Consider the following 22511-nt stretch of genomic DNA (forward strand, 5'->3'; position numbering starts at 1 on the left):
TATGCCTGAAGTCATTTGGAAATGTATACAACACACCAGTTAATGCCTCATTTACGTAGGTAACTAACATGTTCCAAGGTTGCTCTCATATAAATGCTTAACAAAGAAACACACTTATCTTGAACACACTAACAATGTTTGATATCATTGCATCCCATTAATATGTTTGTCTAAGAATGATGATATTTTGTTATTCTCTGAAATCACAATTTCATTTACTTTGCATTTTTGGATAGTTTTTTACTTGGTTCTTTTTTTTTCTGCCTACAATTGTAATCACAAATAACAAACAAGTCAGAGGTAAATAATATTAGGACTAGACTGTAAAGGGGCAACACCTCTCTAATGCATTTTACAAGCAGTTGAAGGGCATATATGAAGGGCAACTCCAACCTTTAAAGGGCAGCATCCAAGTCATCCATAGACATTCATCGAAGTTCGAAGGGTCAACACTCAAGTTATCCCTAAACATTCATTGAAGTTTGGGTATCAGTTGACCCCCCAGGGCGCCCCTCAATGCATCCGCCCCTGCTTGGCTTAGTATAATATCTCATGTATTCTTCAACTGAAGAAGGTCATCTTTGGAGGATAAAAAATAGGTTGGAAGAAGAAGTTTAAAAGAAATATTTTAAGTTATATTTTAAAATCGGAGAAGAGCGTAGAAGATGAATATCTTATTTACAGAACAACCCCACCACATGCTGATTGATTTATAAAGTTAAACAATTAGTCAAAAGTAATGAAGTTAGTGTCTTGATGATGACCACCTGATGACGATTGCATGCAGATCATGTGGATCCCTTGAACCATAGATCAAGTCTACACTAATCTTCCCTCAAAAAAAAAAAAACAAAAAAAAAAGTCTACACTAATCAAACATAAAATAATTTTCATTGCTTAACAAATAACTAATACATGTTAACTTAGTAAACAAAATATATGACGTACGTAGCAATTTCGCAGCAATAGAGCATGCAAATATCTGTCGTGTACTCACAAGCCACACTCAAACATAACATTAGATAATAGGGGATGATGGGTTCTTTTGTTTCTTTTTAGTAGTAGGTAATATTTTCTTTTCAAATTCGTCGTATGGGAAAGAACATTTTTTATATATGTATGTATGTGTGTGTGTGTATGTGTGTATCGACGATGGGACATGTAGATTATGTTAAATAATGTAGTCAATCAAGTGGCAAGCATAGAAAAACATGTATATAGCTATGTCCACTCCCTACATCTTGTTTGACCAAATGATCATATCATCCTCTCTTTTTCTATAAAGGAGAGGTAACGAAGAAAATGATATATTAATTACGCATTTTTATAATTGAAGTATTTTTTTATATAAAAAATGAAGGCGAACAATGACCAATTCATGCATGTGCTAGTATCTATTTCGTTTAGAAAAGATTTAGAAGTCCATTCAAATCTTTAAAATAAAATTTGTAAGGTTTTAGTTAGGAGTAGTTTAGGAATGAGTAATGTGCTTTTTTTTTGTTTTTTGAAAAATGATAAACACAAATTATTTTTAAGTTCTCACACACTTAAATTCAGTTTGTTGGTTAGGCTTGATTTATTAAATCTGATGACTAGAAATTTAAAAAAAAATTATGTGAGAATCTAAAAAGAGAAAAAATCACTTTTTTTTTCCCTTAACTTTGGTGGGAGGGTAAGGAAAATATGGAAGGTGAAATGAACAATGAGTGGGTGAAAATAGCACTTTAGTACCACTTTAATCGAGATATTGATGCTCGTTTGGAAGTGTCTTTAAAATATGTGAAACCGTATTTGTTGAAAATATTTTTGAAATCAATCCCTGATAAATATATGAGTGAATCTTAGAAAAGTGCTTGAAGTGCTTTATGCAAAAAGAACTATAATTATTTGCTTCTTATAAAAATCACTTTGCTTTTTGAAATCCAAAAATATTTTTCTAAAAGTGCTTTCAGTTATTTTAAAAACAATTTCAGACAAGCCATGATTAGGTTTGGTAATGTTTTTGCTTATTCTATATGAGAGCTTCAACGACACAACCAACTCTTGCATCAAATATCGGTTCATATGCTTGACCTTCTTCTTCCTGCAATTCACTGCCCTTAAGCATTACATTTAATTTCTTTCTCCTGATTGTACTTGCTAGCCAAATCTATCAGCCATCTTCGAGCTGCTTGTCTGCCGGAATGCCTCCTTGATTTTCTTTTTTGTTATATTTTACATTTCAAAAATGTGATTTTTTTCGTCTACGTGGCACCAAATGATTGGTTGCGTGGACTTTTGGTATGCCACGTCATCAAACTAATAGAAAATTTAATATATTTTGATAATCAAGGATTACATTGATGTGCAGTATTTAATTTCAAAGACGATATTGCTTGATTTTGAAAATGAGAAACTATTTTAATAACTTGAGTTAATTTCAAAGTTCATTTGCTATAAAAGTCATTTTTTATATGACTTGGGGAAAGAATTTCATTGACTAATATGTTAGGCACGACATAATTACATTGACGTTATTTTATTTTTTTGGTAAAATTACATTGACCTTATTTATTGCGCTCACAACCGAGCTTTTAAAAACGAAATGCCATCGACAAGACGGATAAATTTTTTAGTGTGTTTATATAGTTCATTTTTAAATGTTTAACTCATTACATAATAACATATGTCGTATTGTTCCGTATTCTCACTTTAAAAAATCTCTCAAGCAACGTCCTTAAAAAAAGCCATGTGTGCTACATGCTACCTGATTCGTTTTGATGAAATTTCGACTGTAATTGACACTGCAAGCAAATTTTGTGTGTTAAATTGTCAAAAGAGCAAATAGTATATCAGCCTAACTTCTCAAGGAACCAGTCAAAAAAATGCCAATGCTTAGACCATCTTCAACTGAAGGGTCTAGAGGGCCAGACCAAAGAGTTTGTGGGCCTCACTAGACAAAAAAGGGCCAAAAGGCCAACCGGGCGGCTCAAATGAGCCAGCTAGTCGGCCCCGAGCTGGGCTGGAATTCAAATGCAACGGTCAGCTAGCCGTTATTTTTTTATTTTTTTTTTTACAAAATTTGTTTAAATTTTTTTAATAACTCTTTTCCTTTTTCCCTATACCTTCCTAAACCATTAAACATTACATCACATTAAGTAACATGAAACAACATTAAACAATATTAAACATTATTAAACAACATTAAATAACATTAAACAACATAAAAAAAAACATTTAACAACATGAAACTTAAACAACATTTTTAAAAACATTTAACAACATAAAATTTAAACGCCTACTTCATGCTATTTTTGGCCCAAAGATGTGCAACAAGATCCTGTTGTATGTACTTGTTTGTGGCACATGAACGTATCATTCTATAGCACCTCATGAACTCATTAAGATACTACCAGTTCTTGGATTGAAAAACAAATTAGGCCCATCATATATTTTTGCACGAGCCTTTTTTGACCTAATTGGATCGTTTTGTTCATCACCGGACTCTCCATTAATATACCCATCTCACTCATCCTCCACAATCAATTTTTTCTTTTTTGGTCAATAATCCTCCACAATCATATTATGTAATAATGTAAGAAAACATGATGGAGTCCAAATTTTCTTGACTCCACCCTCTTGCCAGTTCGCTGATGATCTTCCACCGTGCTTGTAGCATATCGAAAGCTCTCTCAACATCTTTTCGGTATGCCTCTTGGTGTAAGGTAAACAACTTTGGAATTGCTTGGACAAGTGTCACCCACTTTGGGTAAATGATATCTGCCAAGTAATACCCCATATTGTACTGACGGTCATTGATGTAGTAGTCAAGTTGAGGTGCTTTACCTTTCGTCAGGGTATTGAAGAAGGGTGAACGCCCAAGAACTGTAATGTCATTTTGGGATCCAGGGACTCCAAAGAAAGTATGTCAGATCCATATGTCATACGAGGCAATTGCCTCTAACACAACAGTTGGCTTTCTTGACCTTCCGCATAAGCCTCTTTGCCATATGGTGGGAAAATTCTTCCAATCCCAATGCATGCAGTCTAATGACCCTATCATGCCCGGAAACCCATGGTCTTCAGCTTTGCAAATGAGATGATCCAGATCTTTTTTATTTAGCTCGCGGAGGTACTCGTCTTTGTAAAGCTGAACAATTGTGTCACAAAATTCAACAAGAGTATCAAGGCATGTAGACTCAAACATACCATGGGTTTGATCAATCGAATCAACTAGGGAGCCATAGGCCATCATTCAGAGTGCAACAGTAACATTTTGATGAGGTGAGAAACCAGGGTAGCCTACTATGTCCCACTTCTGTCGAAAATATAGATTGACCTGCTGAACATCACGAAGTGAACACTCGAAGACATGACGCCTAATTCGGAAACAATGTTTGAAATTCTCTTATGTGTACACCGAGTTGGGGTTGAAGTAGTTGTTCATCAGATTGGCATGCGTCATCACTCTGTTTCGTGGTTTGTAAAAGCGATCGGCAACAAAGCCACCCCATTGAGGTTGTTCCTGAGTTGGCTGACACACCATGGCCGTAGCCATGGCTACTGCTCTGTTTTGTGTGTTGCGCCAAGCTTCATTTTTTCATCAAACTCCTCATCTTTTCGTCTCATCTGCTCCCATTTTTCTTCCAATTTGGAATTGGATAAGGATCCCTAGTTGGAATCCGAAGAGGATTCAAAGTTAGAATTCATTGCAAATTTGAATTGAACGAGATTGAATTCAAATGTGTGTGAATTATAAGCCAATATCCACCTCATTTTTAGCCAAAAAAAATTTAAATTCAACGGCTAGCTGACATCACTTAACTGTTGGATTTAAATTTAAGTTGTACTTTTAAAATAATAAATTATATTTGGCCCTATGACCATTTGACCTTAGGTTAGAAACGGTTTTTCGTGACAAAACTAAAACGAGCCATTTGACCCTCAATTGAAGATGGTAAGAAATATGGTTTTGCACTGTTGATTAAAATATTAATTTATTGAAGGACCAGATGACTAAAACGAGCATTTTGCCAGCCTTCGGTTGAAGATAGCCTTATCATTCTAGCTTTTTAAAATAAACAAAAAAATGACATATTTTACTTGTGAATCACACGGTATGGCAGCCATGGCCGACACCAACTCCGTCTCTTACCTTTTGCCCCCTCTCTCTCTCTCTCTCTATTCAGAGACGAAAGCGAAAGATTAACCAAAATAATAAACTACTGCGCCTACAATGGCTCTCCATTTTCCCACACTTGCAGTGTTTGCAATTTCCAAACAAAAACAAAACACTTCCATTAATTTACACCGAGGCTGCGTCACCTCACCCCAGCTGGGATCGCTGATGCTATCTCAATCGTCACCAAAGCGACTTCATCTCCCTCTAACGAAATTTCTCACCTCCTTCTCTCTCTCGCTTAAAAAAAACACATAAAAAAGCTTGTTTTCTCTCTGTTCTCTCTCTCTCTCTCTACTTTCTGACTCTGTTTCTCTGAATTGAATCCTACCCTTTTGGCCCCCCACCTCTCTGTCCTCCCTGCCAATCTTGGGATTTGATATCTGTGAGTTTTGTTCTGGTTGATATGGTTGAAAGTTTGCTTCTTCTTGTTTTGGGGAATTTTAGGTTTGCTGCAATTTTCCTGAGATGAGTTCTTTTGATGTTATGGGTTTTGAAATTCAGGTGGGATTTGATAGGAAAACTACAACTTGTAGCAGAAGCCAATAACAGTACATGTGTAAATTTTTTTTATTAGTTTTTATACAACTCTTTTGATTAAATCTGCAAAAGTTTCTGTTTTGTGCAGTATTACAAAATTACATCATATAATATATTGGTTCCAATATTTGGTTTATATTGTTGTAGTTAGATCTTGAGCATCAATATTCTAGCTTTGTATTTTAGATTTTGCTTCTATTTCCAATTTGGAAGCTTCAACTTAGCAGTTTTAATTTGGAAGCTTGAAATTAGCAGTTTTAATCCAATGGTTTTGTGTTTCAAGTCTTTTCAATGAAACCCACCTTTCAAAATTGAAGAGCAAAATCACAGTTTGTGATAGGTTCCCCTTTTGTTAAATAGTCTGTTTACCTTGCTTTTCGTTCCTTAAAAGCACTTTTGCTTATAGGTTTTTACCAAACCAATCAGATGGATCATAATATTTTGAGAGCTATAGCCTATAGCTTGTGTTGGAAGAATTAGACAGCTTTCGGGCTCTTATTCTTCAAAGGAACTAGTTCTAGATTTTGCTATCTTCAAGCAGTATGTGATTAGGCTTGACATCCATACATCCTAGGCTCTACAGGTCTAAAGTCGATTAATGGCTCATTCAGCCGAACCATCATCCTCTCTGAGCTTTACTTCATCACCCCATTTATCAAATGGTTCAATAAGCCACAACTTATCGTGTTCTGGCTCCGAATCGGTGCCAAGTCTTGAAGTCATCAGTTTGTCCAAGCTTAGCTCTAGTTTGGAGCAGTTGTTGATTGATCCTGGCTGTGACTATAGTGATGCTGATATCGTAGTTGAGGGGATTCCTGTTGGTGTACACCGATGTATATTGGCTTCTAGGAGTGGATTTTTTCGCGAGCTATTCAAGCGAGAAAAGGGGTCTTCTGGAAAGGAAGACAGGCCAAAGTACTGTATGAGTGATTTTCTGCCTTATGGCGATGTTGGATATGAAGCCTTCTTGGTTTTCTTAAGCTATGTGTATACTGGAAAGCTTAAGCCTTCTCCCGTGGAGGTGTCAACCTGCGTTCACAATGTATGTGCCCATGACGCATGTAGACCTGCTATCAATTTCGTTGTGGAATTGATGTACGCCGCTTCCATTTTCCAAATGCCCGATCTGGTTTCGATATTCGAGGTTGGTCTTCTGTTATTCTGAATTTCCGAGCAGATTTTTATCAGTTAGTCAAGTCTATGAGTTCATGAATTCGTAAATCACCATATTTAACTTATCTATGAATGTTATGATAGGATAGGATTGTCTATGCAACTTATCATTTACTCATTCTTTTGGTAATATAAATGAAAAAAGAGTTCTGATTTGATTGTCTATGGGTTGGCAGCGGCGCCTTCTTAATTTTGTTGGGAAAGCTCTGTCAGACAATGTTGTCCCAATTCTCTTGGTTGCCTTCCATTGTCAGTTGAATCAGCTCATCGATCAGTGTGTAGATAGAGTGGCACGATCAGATATTGATGACATCTCTCTTGAGAAGGGACTTCCTGATGAGGTTGTGAAGAAAATCAAAAGTCTTCGCCGCAATTATCAGCAGGATTCTGACCCAAACTTGCCACCTGCCGATCCCTTGCATGAAAAGAGAATCCGAAGAATACATAAGGCTTTGGACTCGGATGATGTCGAGCTTGTGAAACTTCTTTTAACGGAGTCTAATATAACCTTAGATGAAGCAAATGCTCTCCATTATGCTGCAGCTTACTGCGATCCTAAGGTTGTGACCGAAGTGCTTGCTCTGGGCCTCGCTGATGTTAACCTCCGGAATTCTAGGGGTTATACAGTGCTTCACATTGCTGTGATGCGCAAAGAGCCATCAATTATTGTATTGCTACTGACTAAAGGAGCTCGTGCATCGGAGCTGACATCAGATGGTCAGAGTGCTGTTAGTATTTGCAGGAGGTTGACGAGACCAAAGGATTACCATTCAAAAACAGAGCAGGGGCAAGAAGCAAACAAAGACCGAATATGCATTGATGTTCTAGAGAGGGAAATGCGGCGGAATCCAATGGCTGGAGATGCATCTATATCTTCCCAAATAATGCCTGATGATCTGCACATGGAGTTGCTGAACCTGGAGAACAGAGGTGACATTCCTAAGACATTCTCATTTTTATTTACACCATATCCAATTTTATTTTGCGAAGTTCTCTTGATAAATGTTGGTTGTGGATATGTAGTCGTCTTATGTTAACCCCCAAATTTCTACCTTTTGCCTTTCATACTTCGGCTTTTGATTGGTTTTGTGTGCCTGACTCTCTGGCATGACATCTTTCGCTTGTAATCGCAGTGGCATTGGCCCGATTGTTTTTCCCTGCGGAAGCCAAGCTAGCCATGGTCATTGCCCATGCGGAGACATCTGAGTTTGCTGCGCCATCATCATCGAAAGGATCAAGTGGGAATCTGATGGAGGTAGATTTAAACGAGACCCCCACCGTGCAGAACAAAAGACTTCATTCCAGGTTGGAAGCCCTTATGAAAACAGGTAAATCACAAATGCATGCTTTTCTCTGTTACAGCAGTCGACCTACATAATATTTAGTCATTTGTTCTAAGCTTCATCGAATTGTGGCAGTCCGTTTGGGTAGATGCTACTTCCCTCATTGCTCAGAAGTCCTGGATAAGTTCATCGATGACGACCTCCCTCATTTGTTTTACCTCGAGCCTGGCTCCTCCGACGAGCAGAAGGTAAAGAGGAGGCGTTTCATGGAGCTCAAGGAGGAAGTACAAAAAGCATTTGACAAGGACAAGGCCGAGTGTAACCTCTCCGGATTGTCTTCATCGTCCTCCACGACATCTCCGGAAAAAATTGGTGCAAATCAGAAGGTTAGGGAACCGTGAAGGCGTGTAAATTTGCATCTAATAAGCCTTCGGAGGTTTACTGACGAGAGCGTAGGAAGATGTTGGCTATATTCGGATGGGTAAAATCTTGGCAGATGTGAATTGTTCTGTTAACTGCACAAACTAGCAAGTATCCTCCTAGTTTTGTAGTTCTGTAGAGGATGGTTTTGAATGAAAATTACCTTTAATCTTTCTTTTAAATCCGTCTCAAGAGGTTTTCGAACTCAAAAACTTCAGGTTTAAGGGAAAACGCTCTTAACGAACTAGGACGTATTCAATTTCAATACATAATAAATATTACTTGTAACAAAGTTAAATTTGATACTTTTTTTTTCTTTTTCTAATTAGACTCTAGATTATCTTGTTTATCTAGACTTTGGCCTTTAAATTTTAATTAAAAATTCAATAATTAAGATTTAGGCCTAAAAATATTTATCATCTTATTTCTATTCTCAATATACTTAGAATAATATTAGATACACTAAATTTGTTTATCAAATGATGTGTCACTGATTAAATTTATACTTTAATTCAAGTTGGAACTTGATTAAATAGTTGTAATAGAAATTTATATAGTGTAAAATGTGCCGCGTCAAATGCACAAATTTAGTGTGTATAACACCACCAATATACTTAACATTAAAGTTCCAAATTCAACCACCACGAGGTGGCCCAGTGGTTAAGAATGAATTTTAGGTCCGTATTTCACACGGCACGTTCTGAGTTTGATTCATGTCGTTGATAAATCACACGATGGTGGCCAGAGAAAGGTTGAAATGCCTCAACGAGTCTTCCCGACCTTCGGAAAGATAGACTACCGTGGCGAAGCCACCAACTAGTCTCCTTTAAAATAAAAAAATTAAAAATTCCAAATTCCATAATCCGTCCCTCCTAATAAATAAAGAGTTGTGCTATTCAATGATAAATTTTTACCTCTCACACCTTTGTTAATTTTTTTTTCCATTGATATTCTTCAATTCATTCAATTTGACGGGTGAAAATTAAGAGGAATGTGTGAGACAAAAATGGATGTCTAGATAGCAATCGCAGCATCACCCTAAATCGAACAAGTGATCAATTATGGTAGTAGTCAAATCTGACTTTTAACCCATAATTCATGTTTAAATCCTATTCTAATTCTAACATGTTTCCTAACCCGGGAGCTAATAAACGTTGAAAACTTGAAACCACGTTAGCAACGTTAAAGCGTAATCGTCACTCAAACTCCGTTGACAATTTGCGTAGTAACATCTTCAACCGCCTCCTGCATTTTTGTGACCCCATCAATCATCAAGCTTTGATGATCCATCTCATTAATCTCCGTGTTTAAAATCTAACCCATGTTAATTAATGGCTGATCCATCATCTTCCTTGAGCTTCACCTCATCCTCCCACATATCCAACGGCTCAGTAACCCCCAACTCCTCCTCCCCCGCCGCCAACACCCCGCCGCCCACCCCGGACCTCACCTCCCTGACCAACCTCAGCTCCAGTTTGGGCCGGCTGTTGGCCGACTCCGGCGGCGACTACAGCGACGCCGAAATCACCGTCGAGGGCGTTCCGGTTGCCGTCCACCGATGCATTTTGGCTTCGAGGAGCGAGTTTTTCGCGAAGGTATTCAGCCGGGAGAATGGGGGTTCCGAAAAAGAAGGAAAACCTAGGTACTTTTTGAGTGATTTGCTGCCATTTGGTCATGTGGGTTATGAAGCGTTTGTGGTTTTCTTGGGGTTTGTGTATACTGCAAAGCTGAAGGCTTTTCCGGTCGAGGTTTCGAGCTGCGTTCACATTGTGTGCGGCCATGAAGCTTGTCGACCCGCCATAGATTTTGCTTTGGAGTTGATGTGTGCCTCTTCGGTTTTCGGAATGCCGGAACTTGCCTCAGTACTGCAGGTTGGTTGGTGTTGTTTGCTTTCTGAATTTCTGATCAAACATTTTAATCACATTGAGAAATTAGTCAACTTTCGAGTTCTCATTGCACATTTGTTCAAGTGTTTCTGCAACTTCGTTATTCAAGCTTGGATCTTCCAATATCTCGAATGCAAAGACAGATTACTAACTAATTTGGAAAGAAAAATGGAAGGTTGTTCTGATTTGGTTGTGTGTGTATTGGCAGCGACAACTTGCTGATTTTGTTGTTAAAGCCGTGGCGGATGATGTTATCCCAATCCTCGTGGTGGCGTTTCATTGTCAGTTAAGTCAGCTCATCGATCAGTGTATAGAGAGAGTGGCACACTCGGATCTTGATAGTATCTCTCTTGAGAAACGACTTCCTGACGAGGTTGTGGCGAAGATTAAAATTCTTCGCCGGAATTCTCAGCACTACTGCGACCCAAACATGCCGATTGTGGACCCCTTGCGTGAAAAGAGAATCAGGAGAATACACAAGGCACTGGACTCCGATGATGTTGAACTTATGAAACTTCTTTTAACCGAGTCTGATGTAACCTTAGATGAAGCCAATGCGCTCCATTATGCTGCAGCCTACTGCGATCCTAAAGTTGTGACTGAAGTGCTTGGTCTGGGTCTGGCTGATGTTAACCTCCGGGATTCCCGGGGTTTTACAGTGCTTCACATTGCTGTGATGCGCAAGGAGCCATCAATTATAATATTGCTTCTGTCTAATGGAGCTCGTGCATCAGAGCCGACCTTAGAAGGTGAGAGCGCTGTTAGTATTTGCCGGAGGTTGACAAGGCCAAAGGATTATCATACAAAAACAGAGCGGGGGCAAGAAGCAAACAAAGACCGAATTTGCATTGATGTTCTGGAGAGAGAAATGCTGAGGAATCCAATGGCTGGAGAGGCATCTATATCTTCCCAAATGACGCCCAATGATCTGCACATGAGATTACTGAAACTGGAGAATCGAGGTAACATTTCTAAGACACTTTCACTTTGATTAGTCAAGGCATTGTGGTGGCAGATCGTAGTCGGTATCATTTTTCTCCAGAAACACTTGAATCTCAACCTTTTGCGTATCATGTTTCATCTTTTGATTGTTTAATGTGTGTTGAGTATCTGACGTGATATCCTTCACTTATTAGATAAGGCCTGAATCTGAAGTGTATTATTTATTGCAGTGACATTTGCCCGATTGTTATTCCCTGCTGAAGCCAAGCTAGCCATGGCGATTGCTCATGCAGACACAACGTCTGAGTTTGCCGGGATCTCTTCAGTGAAAGGATCAAGTGGGAATTTGATGGAGGTTGATTTGAATGAGACTCCCACTGTGCAGAACAAAAGACTCCTTTCTAGGTTGGAATCGCTTGTGAAAACAGGTATCATGCTTTTGTCTCTCGGATAAATTATTGTGGTTGAATTGCAGAGTTCTGGTTGATCCTTTTCTTCGGCTTATTTATTTGCATGCTTCGACGAAACTCTCCAACCCCACCCCCACCCCCCCTGGTGCCACGAGAACTTGCAACTGTATGACCTTGCCCCTATGCTTCAGTTGTCTCGTGTCCGTCAAGGGTCAAGGTGGTTACGAAAATCATTAACTTAGCTGATGTGGAACACAGGAAACAAACCGAAAAACCCATGATTTTTTGCCACATCAGTCAAATTAACAATTTTCCTAACCAACTTGACATGCCTCGCGTAACACGAGGCACGAAATGAAACTAAGGAAGTTATTTTTACACTCCACAAGACATCATAAGTTGAACCACAACAGCAAATATTTAGTATTTAGAATCTGCTAGTTAAAAGTAATTGTAGTGTCATCGGTTTTATTCTCTTCTAAGCATTAGTGTTCTATTGTGGCAGTCAGCATGGGTCGATACTATTTTCCACATTGCTCGGAAGTCCTCGATAAGTTGATTCAGGGCGACCTTCCTGATTTGCGCTTCCTTGAGACGGGCACCACTGACGAGCAGAAAATAAAGAGGCAGCGTTTCTTGGAGCTTAAGGAGGAAGTACAAAAGGCATTTGACAAGGACAAAGCTGATAAGAACATCTACGGGTTGTCTCCGTCATCCTCATCGCCTCCGGAACAAGTTGGTGCAAGTCCAAAGGTTAGAAAATTGTGAAGGCATGTAAATTGTATCGAATCATAGGCCTCCCAGCAAGGACGAAGCTAGAAATTTCTTTTAGTAGGTGCATCCCAAAAAATAACTAAGAAGACCTTATTATAGGATGTCTTAATACCCAATATGATGATAGGGATGATTTCAAATGATGGTGTATCACAATTCCAATGGTACAAAAATTTCAGTCTAGTAGTGGAAAGTGGCAAAATGATGAGAAAAATATTCCTACATGATAGGCGGGAGAGGGTTTTTTTGTTTGAATGACAGAACAAGAGCACTTTTGCTCGTATTATGGAGTGAAGTAGTATGCAGGTATGTTGATCTTTAGATACATATATTTACTACAAAGATAACGCGTGTATATTATATAACTGAAGTCTGCAATTTAACAAACGAATTACTTGAGTGGGAGCATCTTCACCCAGTGAACCTTGATTGGCTCCGTCCATGCCTCCTAGTTACGATCAAATTTTGCAAAATGGTCCGAGTTGGAAGCATGTGAAAGTCTCCATATGCAGGATTTTAGCTGCCAAACTTGTAAAACAGATGAATTCTTTGATCAATGAAACAGTGTAATTCTTAACATATCTCTCGGGTGCGAAACCAAAGTTACCACCGCAAGATGAACCGCAGATTGAGCACCATACGAACCAAAGGGAAGCACATGAACGAATTTACGTCGAAGTATTTAGTATACAAGACGGGATTCATTGCGAAAATCTAAACGTACAAGATTAGAAGGATGAAATTCTTAGCCCTTTTGCGATTTTAAACTTTCCCACATGGCCGGACCTTCAGGATGGACATCTACGAAATATTTTACAAATCGAGCATCTGAACATGCAAGGAGAGTGCTCAAGGATAGCATAGGCTTTGCTGCACCTTTCTCCTTGAGCCACAAATACATCGAAAATCGAAGATTAATCCTCTCCATATCGTAACATAAATATGCCGGGAATGCCACCAGAGAATCGAGCGGATAATTTAAACTGTTTGTCAAGCAACTGATCTTCTTTTCAAGCACATCTTTGCTCTGGTTAAGAACATTAGGAGCTTGTTTAATGATCTTTGATACGACATTGCAGTCCAAGCCAGCTTGAACTAGGCAATCAAATCTTTCCTGCAGTTGGTCCCCTCTGCCTCTGAATTTTTTCAGAGCTTTCATCATCTCCTCTGAGTTTTCGGTGTATCCCCATCGCAACAAAAACGATGTTTTCTCGAGATGATTACTAGGAACTGGGGTTATTACTTGCTTGATGGTTTTACCTTTTGACTTTGAAGCCAATCTCAACACCTTGTGTGGATCTTCCTTCATAAGTTGGAGCAGACCGACTCTTTTGACCTTCAGCTCTTTACATAAAGTCTTAGGTCTTTTTAAACTAGACGAACTCAGAAATTCAATGTCATCGGCTACAATGTCTGCTATTTCTTCTGTCCCCATTCCAATCTCAAACAGAAAATCCATTGCCAGCAAAAGATTTTTCATGCACTTAACAGACAAGACCTGAGGGTTTCGCATAAACAACGAATAAACCTTATCCATCCCGAGACCCAATTTGAGTAACCGGCCAAACAATACATACACGTTCTTCCCAGAACCTTGTAACAGTAATGCAGGATTTCTTTTAAACAAAGCACACATTTGCTCCTCTGTATAACCCACACTATCCAGAAAATCCATTGTATCAAGCATTCTGTTCCAGTTGTACGTACCATTATGTGATGCATACCTTCCAATCCAATCCATTCCGAGGCCTATATCCTTCATTTTTTCGTGAACCTTGACAAAGTCGCGACGAACACCCCCAACCAAAAGCAAGGGGCAACAACCAACAAGCTTAATAACTGTTGGTATGCTTAACCCCAAATTTTCATAAGCTTGAAGCTTTGAAGCCAACACTCGATAGTCATATCCAAATATCTCTCTTGCCTCCCTGTACATTTTACCAATGTTACCACGGGGGATTCCGTAATTGCATAAAGCATGAACATTATCAACCATAACATGATCATCACTCAGAAACATCAAGTGCCGCGGTAGCAGCGATTGCAGCTCAGAAGGGCTCAAACCCAAGCTCTCAAAGAAGGGTTCAAACTCATTAACGGGATTGTAGCGTAAAAACCGGGTTAAAGAACGGGCAACATCTTTCTCGGAGTCTATCTTGGAGAGCAAATTCTGAAGAAAAATTGGGGAGTTCTTGCTAATATGCTCGGCATCCATGAAGCTGAAGCTTCGAGTAGAATGCAGGTAGTCGAAAAGGGCTTCCTGAGCCACGGTTCTAGCATTTCGAGAAACCCGATTCAAAACTGGAGAATCAGATTGCGTGGACTCCATGACTGAGACCCTTGCCAAATGGGCAATCCTAGAACTCCCAAAGCATCGATTTTTAACCCAAACGAAAGACGGGTTTTGCGCAGAAGTGGTTGTTTCATGAACCAAAGGAGAGAGGGGTACATGGTGTTTGAGTTGGGCAATCATTTTCGATACCCTTTTGTGGATTCTATTCATTAACATAGAAAGTGGCGAAGGAGGCATACAACAGAGAGAGAGAGAGAGAGAGAGAGAGAGAGAGAGAGAGAGAGAGAATTTTGTGGGTGAATCACATTTTTGCAATAATAGTTGAAAACTGGAAGTTGCAGAGTGTGAAGATTGAAAGAGATGGAGACAATTGAGAGGAGAGGTTACCTTGGATTGGATGAATCCTCTCGGGATTTAAGTCCCTATTGTTCCTTTCATTATATCCTGTCTGGGTTTTCCAGAGAAGCGAAGATGGAGTGTGCGCCCCTCTGTTTCTGCCATTATCATAAACCCTAGAATTTGGGGGTTTTAGCCGCCTCTTATTTTTCTTTATTTTTTCAAATCTTCTTATTTATTTATTTATTTTGTAATTCTGGGGTTCAAGGACTATAATACTCAATTTACACTTGTTCAACACCACGGGTGGCTTAACGGTTGGAGATTAATTCAAAGCTTGTATTTTTTATCAGAGACAGGCTGAAATGACTTTATAAGTCTTCACAGCCCCCGACATGATGGACGGTTACGAAGTCATCCACTGATTCATTTTTAAAGAGAAAAAAAATTGCACTTGTTCATCTTGTTAATAAAAAAGAACGCTCATCTCATATTCAAAAGTTGGTTCCGCCACTCTAAATTACTATACTTAATTATCCTCTATCTCCATAACTAAGTGTTTTATGTTCTATTTGACAAGATCAGATCTAAAGTTGAGTTTCTGTAACCATCTGATGATCAATTTCGGCTCTCCTCAGGAGAATTAATTATCATCAACATCATCACTGCCATTTGATGGAAGCTGATCACGAAGCTTCATGTTATCAAGTGCATATTAATCGCATGGATAACAAATGCATCAATCAACATCGACAAGCTTGTTGGGTGAGTATGGCACCTAGAGTAGGCTAGTTTAGGATTCGACTCCGATGTAACCCTAAACAATAAATGAAGAAAATAAATCCGCACCCTTTCTGTTGTAGTGACGCTGCAACAGGACTAGGATTCTCTCACGTTCTCTTTTCATCCCTTTTCATCCTCTCCTCTCACATTCTCTTATTTTATCTTTCTCTTGTTATAAAAAATTAATATAAGATGTTGACGTGGTTTAACCATGACCGTTCAAATAAAAGGGAAGGAGAAAAAATAAGGGAGAAAATCCTACTCCACTGCAACAACCCTTATGAGTCATATTTACACGCCAAAAACACCAAACCCAAATCCCACCACGGCGATTACTCACCCTCTTTTCTTTCGGTTAGGAATCCAAATTTACAAAGAAAAAGGGGCTCACATGGCAACAAAAAAGTTGAAAAAGTGGAAACTTGAACCAAAAGACAAGTTTTACTTGAAACTGCTATCTGCTGCTGCCCCATGCATGATGCGGCAGCATGCCCTCAACCGGCTAAGTACCCAACCATGGATTATCTCCTTTATAACATAGTATAATCTTGATTAAGGTCCGCTTATAGTAATGATTACCATCTTATTTTGTCCTATCCAATGGCAATCCAAAATTTAAATATTGAGGGTTCTAGTGTTAAATAATAAGTTTTTTAATAGAAACATAGACAAAGTGCGCAAAAAAAAAAATGTCAGTTTATTTCCTAAAATATTTCATCAAACATGCAGTGGCTTGTTGTCATCAGCCAAACCATGTTGCGCATATGTCAATAGATATCGACATACGTCGAAGCAATCTGATGAGTGTTATCGATAGAATTTGTCAGGTACTCTCGACGCAACATATCGAGGTTTTGACAAGATATGCGGCATATGCTTAATGGGCATTACATCAAAACTTATGGGCACAAAAGAGAGTCATACCTAACTTTCGAAGAGTCATCGGAAGACCTTTACATGTATATTTCCCTAACTTCGAATGATCATGGGACCACCTTGACCCCAATGTACATCCATCGCATGGCATTATACAATTATAAGGACACTTAAAAAAAAAACCCTTTCCTCCAATTATACAATAACATGTGGTATTCCATATTGTGTTCCGAACAGAATGAAAAATCTCTCCTATTGCAAGAAGAAATCATGTTTTTTTTTTTTTTTTGTCAAATCAGGAAGTAGTCATGATAGGTAATATAGCAAAGCAATATGATAAATGATGTAACAACCATAATAATTGGGGTAGGATGGGGTTGATGGAATATTAAGAACTGTAGCAGCACCAATAACATAAGATAATAAATTAACATTGTTAATATACAGCCTAAGATTAAAATAAACAAAAAATATGGGTAACATAACTTAGAAAATAATCAAGTAAATATCTTCACTCGATATGCCACCACAAAAGTCCACTACATAAGAACAAAAAATAATGTTTTTGTCTTTTGTAAATATCATGCACTTCTCCAAACAAACTCTAAATTCCAAAATGCTAGACTAATTTGTTATAATTTACTGGTATTTCTTTTCTTTTTTTTTTATTATTTGAAACAGTTATGAATTCGATTATCTTTTATGTTAATAAACAAATCCAAACATTAGCATAAATGCTAATAAAAACAAACTCTAGAATCCAAATAGCTCATGGGCCAAACACATTATGAACTCATTTGAAAGTGTTTTTAAAAGATCAAAAACGCTTTTGGTAAAATTAATTTTGGATTCCAAAAGCATTTTAAAAAGCAAATTGTTTTTTCAGAATTTACTTAAATTTTTATTAAAGATTGATTTCGAAAATATTTTTACTAAATATACATTCAATCAATTTAAAAGTACGTCCAAATCAGTGATATTTTCATTTCTCACTTCCGTATTCCATTTGGATAACAAGAAAAATCCAAATCCACCCAAAAATTCCCTTATCATTTTCCAAGTTCCTTCCCTTATTATTTAACTAATAACCCCTCTTCTTTATTTTATTATTACATGTTCGGTTGGATATTCCAAGCACTCACATTTTTCATTGATTTCAACTCTTCTCTTCCCTTTTTCCTCCTTCCGTTTTACATGTTCGGTTGGATATTCCAAGCGTTCGCATTTCTCCATTGCCCGTCACAAATTCTTCAAACCCATTTGTTTTCTCGATTACTCATCTGCATCCGTGCCTCAAGTTTTCGACTTTCCTTGTGATTTGTGGATTTTGGCATTGATTAGTTTCTGGGTTCCTGTGTTTCCCCAAATGCCCATCTGATTTGGAGGGGTTTTTGGCTGTTAACTTTTGTGACTTCATGCTCATGGTGAGACCTCCTCCCTCTGATTTCTGAGCTTCTTAGCTTTAATCCTCTGTTTTAGCTTTCTGGGTTTTGTTTGACATTTCATCTGCTTTTGGTTATATTATGGTTTCTGATCTCATGTGGAGGTGGGTTTTGATTTTGAATACCCCATTTGATTTCTCATGTGTTTGTGGTTGCCTCTGGATCCGAGTTTGTTTTTCCCTTTTGATTTCATTTTCTGGTATCTTCTGGTACTGCTTGATTTTGTCTTTTTTTTCTTTCTTTCTAATGGTGTTTTTAGATCTCCCGCATTAGCTTGTATTGATATTGTTCTGTACTCGTATAAAAGTATTGATGGAGTACCTGCATTTTACATTGACTTCTATTCAAATGCCCACCTGGTTTCTGTGGTTTAGTCATTTGTTCCTTTTGGAATGAAGAAACTGTTTGTGGCCAGTCATGAGATCAAATCTTAGGTCTTGGTGCTTGACCAATGTATGACTACACTATCTAATCCTGTCAGCGAGTTTTTTTAGTGTAGATTCATGCATTTATATTTGGAAAGTCCTAAACTGGAGTTTGGGAGTTGCTTAGTCTCTTTTTTATCCTTCTAGGTGTTACTTGGATCTCATCTGCTTCTAATTCTGTTTTGTGATTCTGGTTTTAGCCTTTGCGTTTGTTGTTTTTATACGAAGGTTTTTGTAGCCCAAATCTATTTAAGTTGGTTTCAACAAATAAAGATGCTTTTGTGCGGCTATTTCTTGTCGTTGGGCTGTGTAGGTTGTTTGTGGATTATGTTTGTAGGTATAAGCACTTAAGCTATCACATTGCTTACGGTTTACCCATCTGCTAATATAAGCTACTCTGGTTAAATGTCATCCTCGGATGCTCACAGCAGTAGCCAAAGGAAAAAGATACTGATAATGGAAAGATTAAACAGGAAAATGAAGTGGGGAAGCTAGTACGAGAAAGGAAAGAAGGGAAATAAGAACTAGTAATCTAGCATATTGCAATGGAAATGTCTACAAAATCGGTTATGGCGATCAAATCTTACCAAAATCAGGCCGGCGTTCTTGTTAAAAACTACTTGCTAGCGGATCCCTTCATACCATACACTTCCATTATTGGAGGCATAATTTTGTGCAAAATGGTATGCTCTTAGTAAAGATGTGCTATAGGGTGCCTCATTCAAGCTGTAGATTTGGTTTTCTATTTTCTTATTAACTCGTTAAATATTGCAGGTATATGATCTTACCCAATTAATTAGTACCTTTTACATTAAGGCTTATGGGAGTCTTACAAAAATCCAACGAATTGAGTGGAACAGTCGGTGAGGACACCCACTTTCCAACTGTAATATACTTCCCTTCTGGAACACTACTTGTAAATTTATTAATTTGAAAAGTTAACTTTTGCAGTGGTATCTCCAGTATTCATGCCATTTTTATCACAGCTCTGTCCTTGTACTTTGTGTTCGGGTCCGATCTCTTTTCTGACCAACAGCACCTTGGCCTTATTACATTTCGAAGCTCACCACTGTCTGTTTTTGGGTTAGGGGTATGTGCCTTCGATTATTAATTTTATTATGAATTATTAGCCACTCAATTATTGTCAAAGTATTTTACATGTATATTGTTCAAGTGTAAATATCATTGTTGGTTTCAATTTGACCTTAAGCTCGTAGGAAGTGATGAACAGATCCCAACATTATCTTATTTGCTTCATTATCATCTGACCAGGCCTAGCCTAGCGGTTAGAAATTAACGCATGAGCCAATTTATCACAGATTGACGAGTGATCTGGACTTTATATTTTGTTGGGTTGTTTCATCTATATGCACTTTCCTTTGTTTGTATCTCCTGACATTTTTCTGTGGGACATAATTAAGATCATATATCACAGGTCTCTGTTGGGTACTTCTGTGCGGATCTGGGAATGCTTTTATGGCTATATCCTTCTTTAGGTGGAATCGAGTATGTAAGTAACTTCTATATGGAAGACAATTCATATATAATTTATTGGTTTGCTCTAACCGTCTTGACATATGGGTCAGAAGTATCATTTACCAAGGTTATAATAATCCCATTAAGGTGATTGCTTAATTGCACAGACAGGTATTTAGAAAGTAGAGAAGAAGAGGTTAAGTGAACGGAAAAAGAAACCACATTTGCATATAAATTAAGTTAGTCACTTTTGATTAGACTTTGGCATTTTCTATTGGATCAGTTTCATTGGAATTTAGGGCTTTTCATTTTCATTTTTCTCTTATAATTGCAGAGGTGGCTGTAGTTGAAATTCGATATATGTTCTGCTTATCTTTGTAGTGGTTGGCACTTGGCAGAGGTGTTGTTAGAGTTTAATGGTTTTACTTTTGTTGGTGGACTTTTTGGTGGAAAAAATAAATTTTATTTCTTTCCAAAAGAATGTATATAATAATAAACAAACACTAGTCGGCATATAATAATAAACAAACACTAGTCGGCTTATACACAAATCTTTTATTAGAAATGAGTAACGTTCACCACACGTTTGCAGCTGTATAACTCTTGATATGGTGGGATTCAATTTCAGGTTTTCCATCACTCACTGTCTGGAATTGCAGTAGCATACTCCATGTTTTCTGGGGAAGGGCAACTTTATACATACATGATCCTCATCTCTGAGATCACTACGCCAGAGATCAATATGAGATGGTAAGTTTATACACACAAGATTATGTTTAGTTTATGGTTTTCCATCTTTAATATAAGCTTTTGGTTTCATGAAGGTATCTTGATACAGCTGGTCTGAAGAGGTCCAGCGCATATCTCCTAAATGGCATTGTGATATTTTTATTATGGCTGGTCAGTTGAAGTCCTTTTGTATTATTATCTTTTGATCATTAAAGGTGGGGGGGGCTATCATATAATAGAGAGAATTCAGTTGCAACAACACTTCCCTGATACTTTCACTTATAATATTGGGTAGTGCTAACCACGCACCCATTTTTACTTCTCATACATCCCTCTCAATTTTCGACAGTCGGATCGAATGAATTGAAGAAGATCAATGGAAAAAAATTAACAAGGGTGTGAGAGGTGTTTGTGTGAATAGCACTATCCATAATATAAACTGTCATTTCGTAGCCACTTGTCTTGATGTAAGCAGCATCATGAGCTAATATCTTTCTTGTCCTCCGGTTACATAACTATCATTGTTAGACATGCTTTCTGAAGGACTTTATGGTATGCAGGCGGCAAGAATTCTGCTGTTCGGTTACATGTTTTACCATGTTTACTTGCACTATGATATGGTAAGATTGCAACTCCATGAAGAAATGTACCACCTACACTTTGGATTTTGCTTGCTGTATACTTTCACTGTCTTCCAAAGTTGAGTTATACATTTTACCTTCTTTGGATAGTTCTCTGAGAAAGGGTAAAAAGTTTGGATCTTTGCATTTTCAACACCGTCCTCTTTTGGTGTGCTTTTCTTGGGGAACAGGATGAAGTCTTGAATCTTGCGTATGGAGTGCAATATTTTACATTTTTTAAGCATTCTAGAAGAGTCTACATTTCTCAGGTCATACTTCTTTAAACGAAAAAAGAAGAAATGAAAAGGGACCAAAACATCCTTTACGTGTTCCCTTAAAAGCAATCTTTGTGAAATTTGTATGAATCGTCTTTTCAGATTTTGGAGTGTCATTTGTTGCAAGTAGTTAATCATTTTATTTGGATTGCAGATCATCCAGATGCACATCTTCGGATATCTTTTGGTCTTTATCGTGCCAACAGTGCTAGCAGTAATGAATTTGATGTGGTTTGGAAAGATTATCAAGGGATTGATGAAGCAATTGGCCAAGATGCAATGATGGATATCCATACATATATGTATATATGTATACGTATATGTATATGTATGTATATGTATATATGTATGTTTGAAATGAGTCGAAAGGCTTCCGTTTTAAGATGGATCTGATCTTGTGCATTCTTCTATATTGTTGCTGTATAAATGATAGAGGCCCAGAGGAGGGTTAAAAAGCAATCAAAACTGGAGTCATTTTGGAGGCCAAAGTTGTTGTAGATGATTCCAAGTTTGTTGTTAAGTTACGAGGGGAATCGATTATGTCACGATGGTTAAATGGTTCAAAGTTGCACGCGTTGTTTCAGCAACCTCTTTAATGTTTTAACTAGTTTTGCAACAATGCTTAGCTTATTATGGATGTGCAGAAATTTCTACCCACTAGTTCAGATGT

At 37.9% G+C, this 22511-nt stretch overlaps 4 protein-coding genes across 7 annotated transcripts; 3 read left to right on the plus strand and 1 right to left on the minus strand.

Moving 5' to 3' along the window:
- Positions 1-5126: 5126 nt before the first annotated feature.
- Positions 5127-8756, plus strand: LOC126586685 (BTB/POZ domain and ankyrin repeat-containing protein NPR1). Its single transcript, XM_050251613.1, has 4 exons — positions 5127-6842; positions 7048-7801; positions 8005-8199; positions 8290-8756. Exons 1-4 carry the CDS (start codon positions 6297-6299, stop codon positions 8553-8555), a joined length of 1761 nt encoding a protein of 586 aa, XP_050107570.1. The 5' UTR covers positions 5127-6296; the 3' UTR covers positions 8556-8756.
- Positions 8757-9727: 971 nt separating this feature from the next.
- LOC126586983 (BTB/POZ domain and ankyrin repeat-containing protein NPR1-like) lies at positions 9728-12907 on the plus strand. Its single transcript, XM_050251949.1, has 4 exons — positions 9728-10445; positions 10669-11422; positions 11633-11830; positions 12318-12907. The coding sequence occupies exons 1-4, from the start codon at positions 9906-9908 to the stop codon at positions 12578-12580; spliced, it is 1755 nt and encodes a 584-aa protein (XP_050107906.1). The 5' UTR covers positions 9728-9905; the 3' UTR covers positions 12581-12907.
- Positions 12908-13115: 208 nt separating this feature from the next.
- LOC126586982 (transcription termination factor MTEF18, mitochondrial) lies at positions 13116-15402 on the minus strand. The gene has a single exon (XM_050251948.1). The coding sequence runs from the start codon at positions 15114-15116 to the stop codon at positions 13332-13334; it is 1785 nt and encodes a 594-aa protein (XP_050107905.1). The 5' UTR covers positions 15117-15402; the 3' UTR covers positions 13116-13331.
- Positions 15403-17900: 2498 nt separating this feature from the next.
- LOC126587376 (uncharacterized) lies at positions 17901-22445 on the plus strand. 4 transcript variants are annotated; one of them, XM_050252414.1, is made up of 9 exons: positions 17901-18298; positions 19215-19424; positions 19516-19604; positions 19693-19831; positions 20177-20251; positions 20846-20967; positions 21042-21117; positions 21475-21566; positions 21678-21985. In XM_050252414.1, exons 2-9 carry the CDS (start codon positions 19287-19289, stop codon positions 21760-21762), a joined length of 816 nt encoding a protein of 271 aa, XP_050108371.1. In that variant the 5' UTR covers positions 17901-18298; positions 19215-19286; the 3' UTR covers positions 21763-21985. The 4 variants fall into 4 exon arrangements, with proteins under 4 accessions (XP_050108371.1, XP_050108372.1, XP_050108373.1 ...); XM_050252415.1 differs by lacking the exon at positions 21678-21985 and adding an exon at positions 21996-22445 and having other exon boundaries at positions 17907-18298; XM_050252416.1 differs by having other exon boundaries at positions 17910-18298; positions 21507-21566; positions 21678-21984.
- Positions 22446-22511: the final 66 nt, after the last annotated feature.

This window comes from Malus sylvestris, chromosome 10 (assembly GCF_916048215.2).
Source record: "Malus sylvestris chromosome 10, drMalSylv7.2, whole genome shotgun sequence".
In the NCBI taxonomy this organism is placed as follows: Eukaryota; Viridiplantae; Streptophyta; class Magnoliopsida; order Rosales; family Rosaceae; genus Malus; species Malus sylvestris.

Bases quoted from the DNA above. Each gene is read 5' to 3' on its own strand.
- LOC126586685 (XM_050251613.1), top strand. From the start codon at position 6,297: ATGGCTCATTCAGCCGAACCATCATCCTCTCTGAGCTTTACTTCATCA. The intron at 6,843-7,047 runs GTTGGTCTTCTG...ATGGGTTGGCAG, and splicing joins ATCTGGTTTCGATATTCGAG to CGGCGCCTTCTTAATTTTGT. The intron at 7,802-8,004 runs GTGACATTCCTA...TTGTAATCGCAG, and splicing joins GCTGAACCTGGAGAACAGAG to TGGCATTGGCCCGATTGTTT.
- LOC126586983 (XM_050251949.1), top strand. From the start codon at position 9,906: ATGGCTGATCCATCATCTTCCTTGAGCTTCACCTCATCCTCCCACATA. The intron at 10,446-10,668 runs GTTGGTTGGTGT...GTGTATTGGCAG, and splicing joins AACTTGCCTCAGTACTGCAG to CGACAACTTGCTGATTTTGT. The intron at 11,831-12,317 runs GTATCATGCTTT...CTATTGTGGCAG, and splicing joins GGAATCGCTTGTGAAAACAG to TCAGCATGGGTCGATACTAT.
- LOC126587376 (XM_050252413.1), top strand. From the start codon at position 19,287: ATGGAAATGTCTACAAAATCGGTTATGGCGATCAAATCTTACCAAAAT. The intron at 19,605-19,692 runs GTGAGGACACCC...TAACTTTTGCAG, and splicing joins CGAATTGAGTGGAACAGTCG to TGGTATCTCCAGTATTCATG. The intron at 20,252-20,845 runs GTAAGTAACTTC...ATTCAATTTCAG, and splicing joins CTTTAGGTGGAATCGAGTAT to GTTTTCCATCACTCACTGTC.
- LOC126586982 (XM_050251948.1), bottom strand. From the start codon at position 15,116: ATGCCTCCTTCGCCACTTTCTATGTTAATGAATAGAATCCACAAAAGG.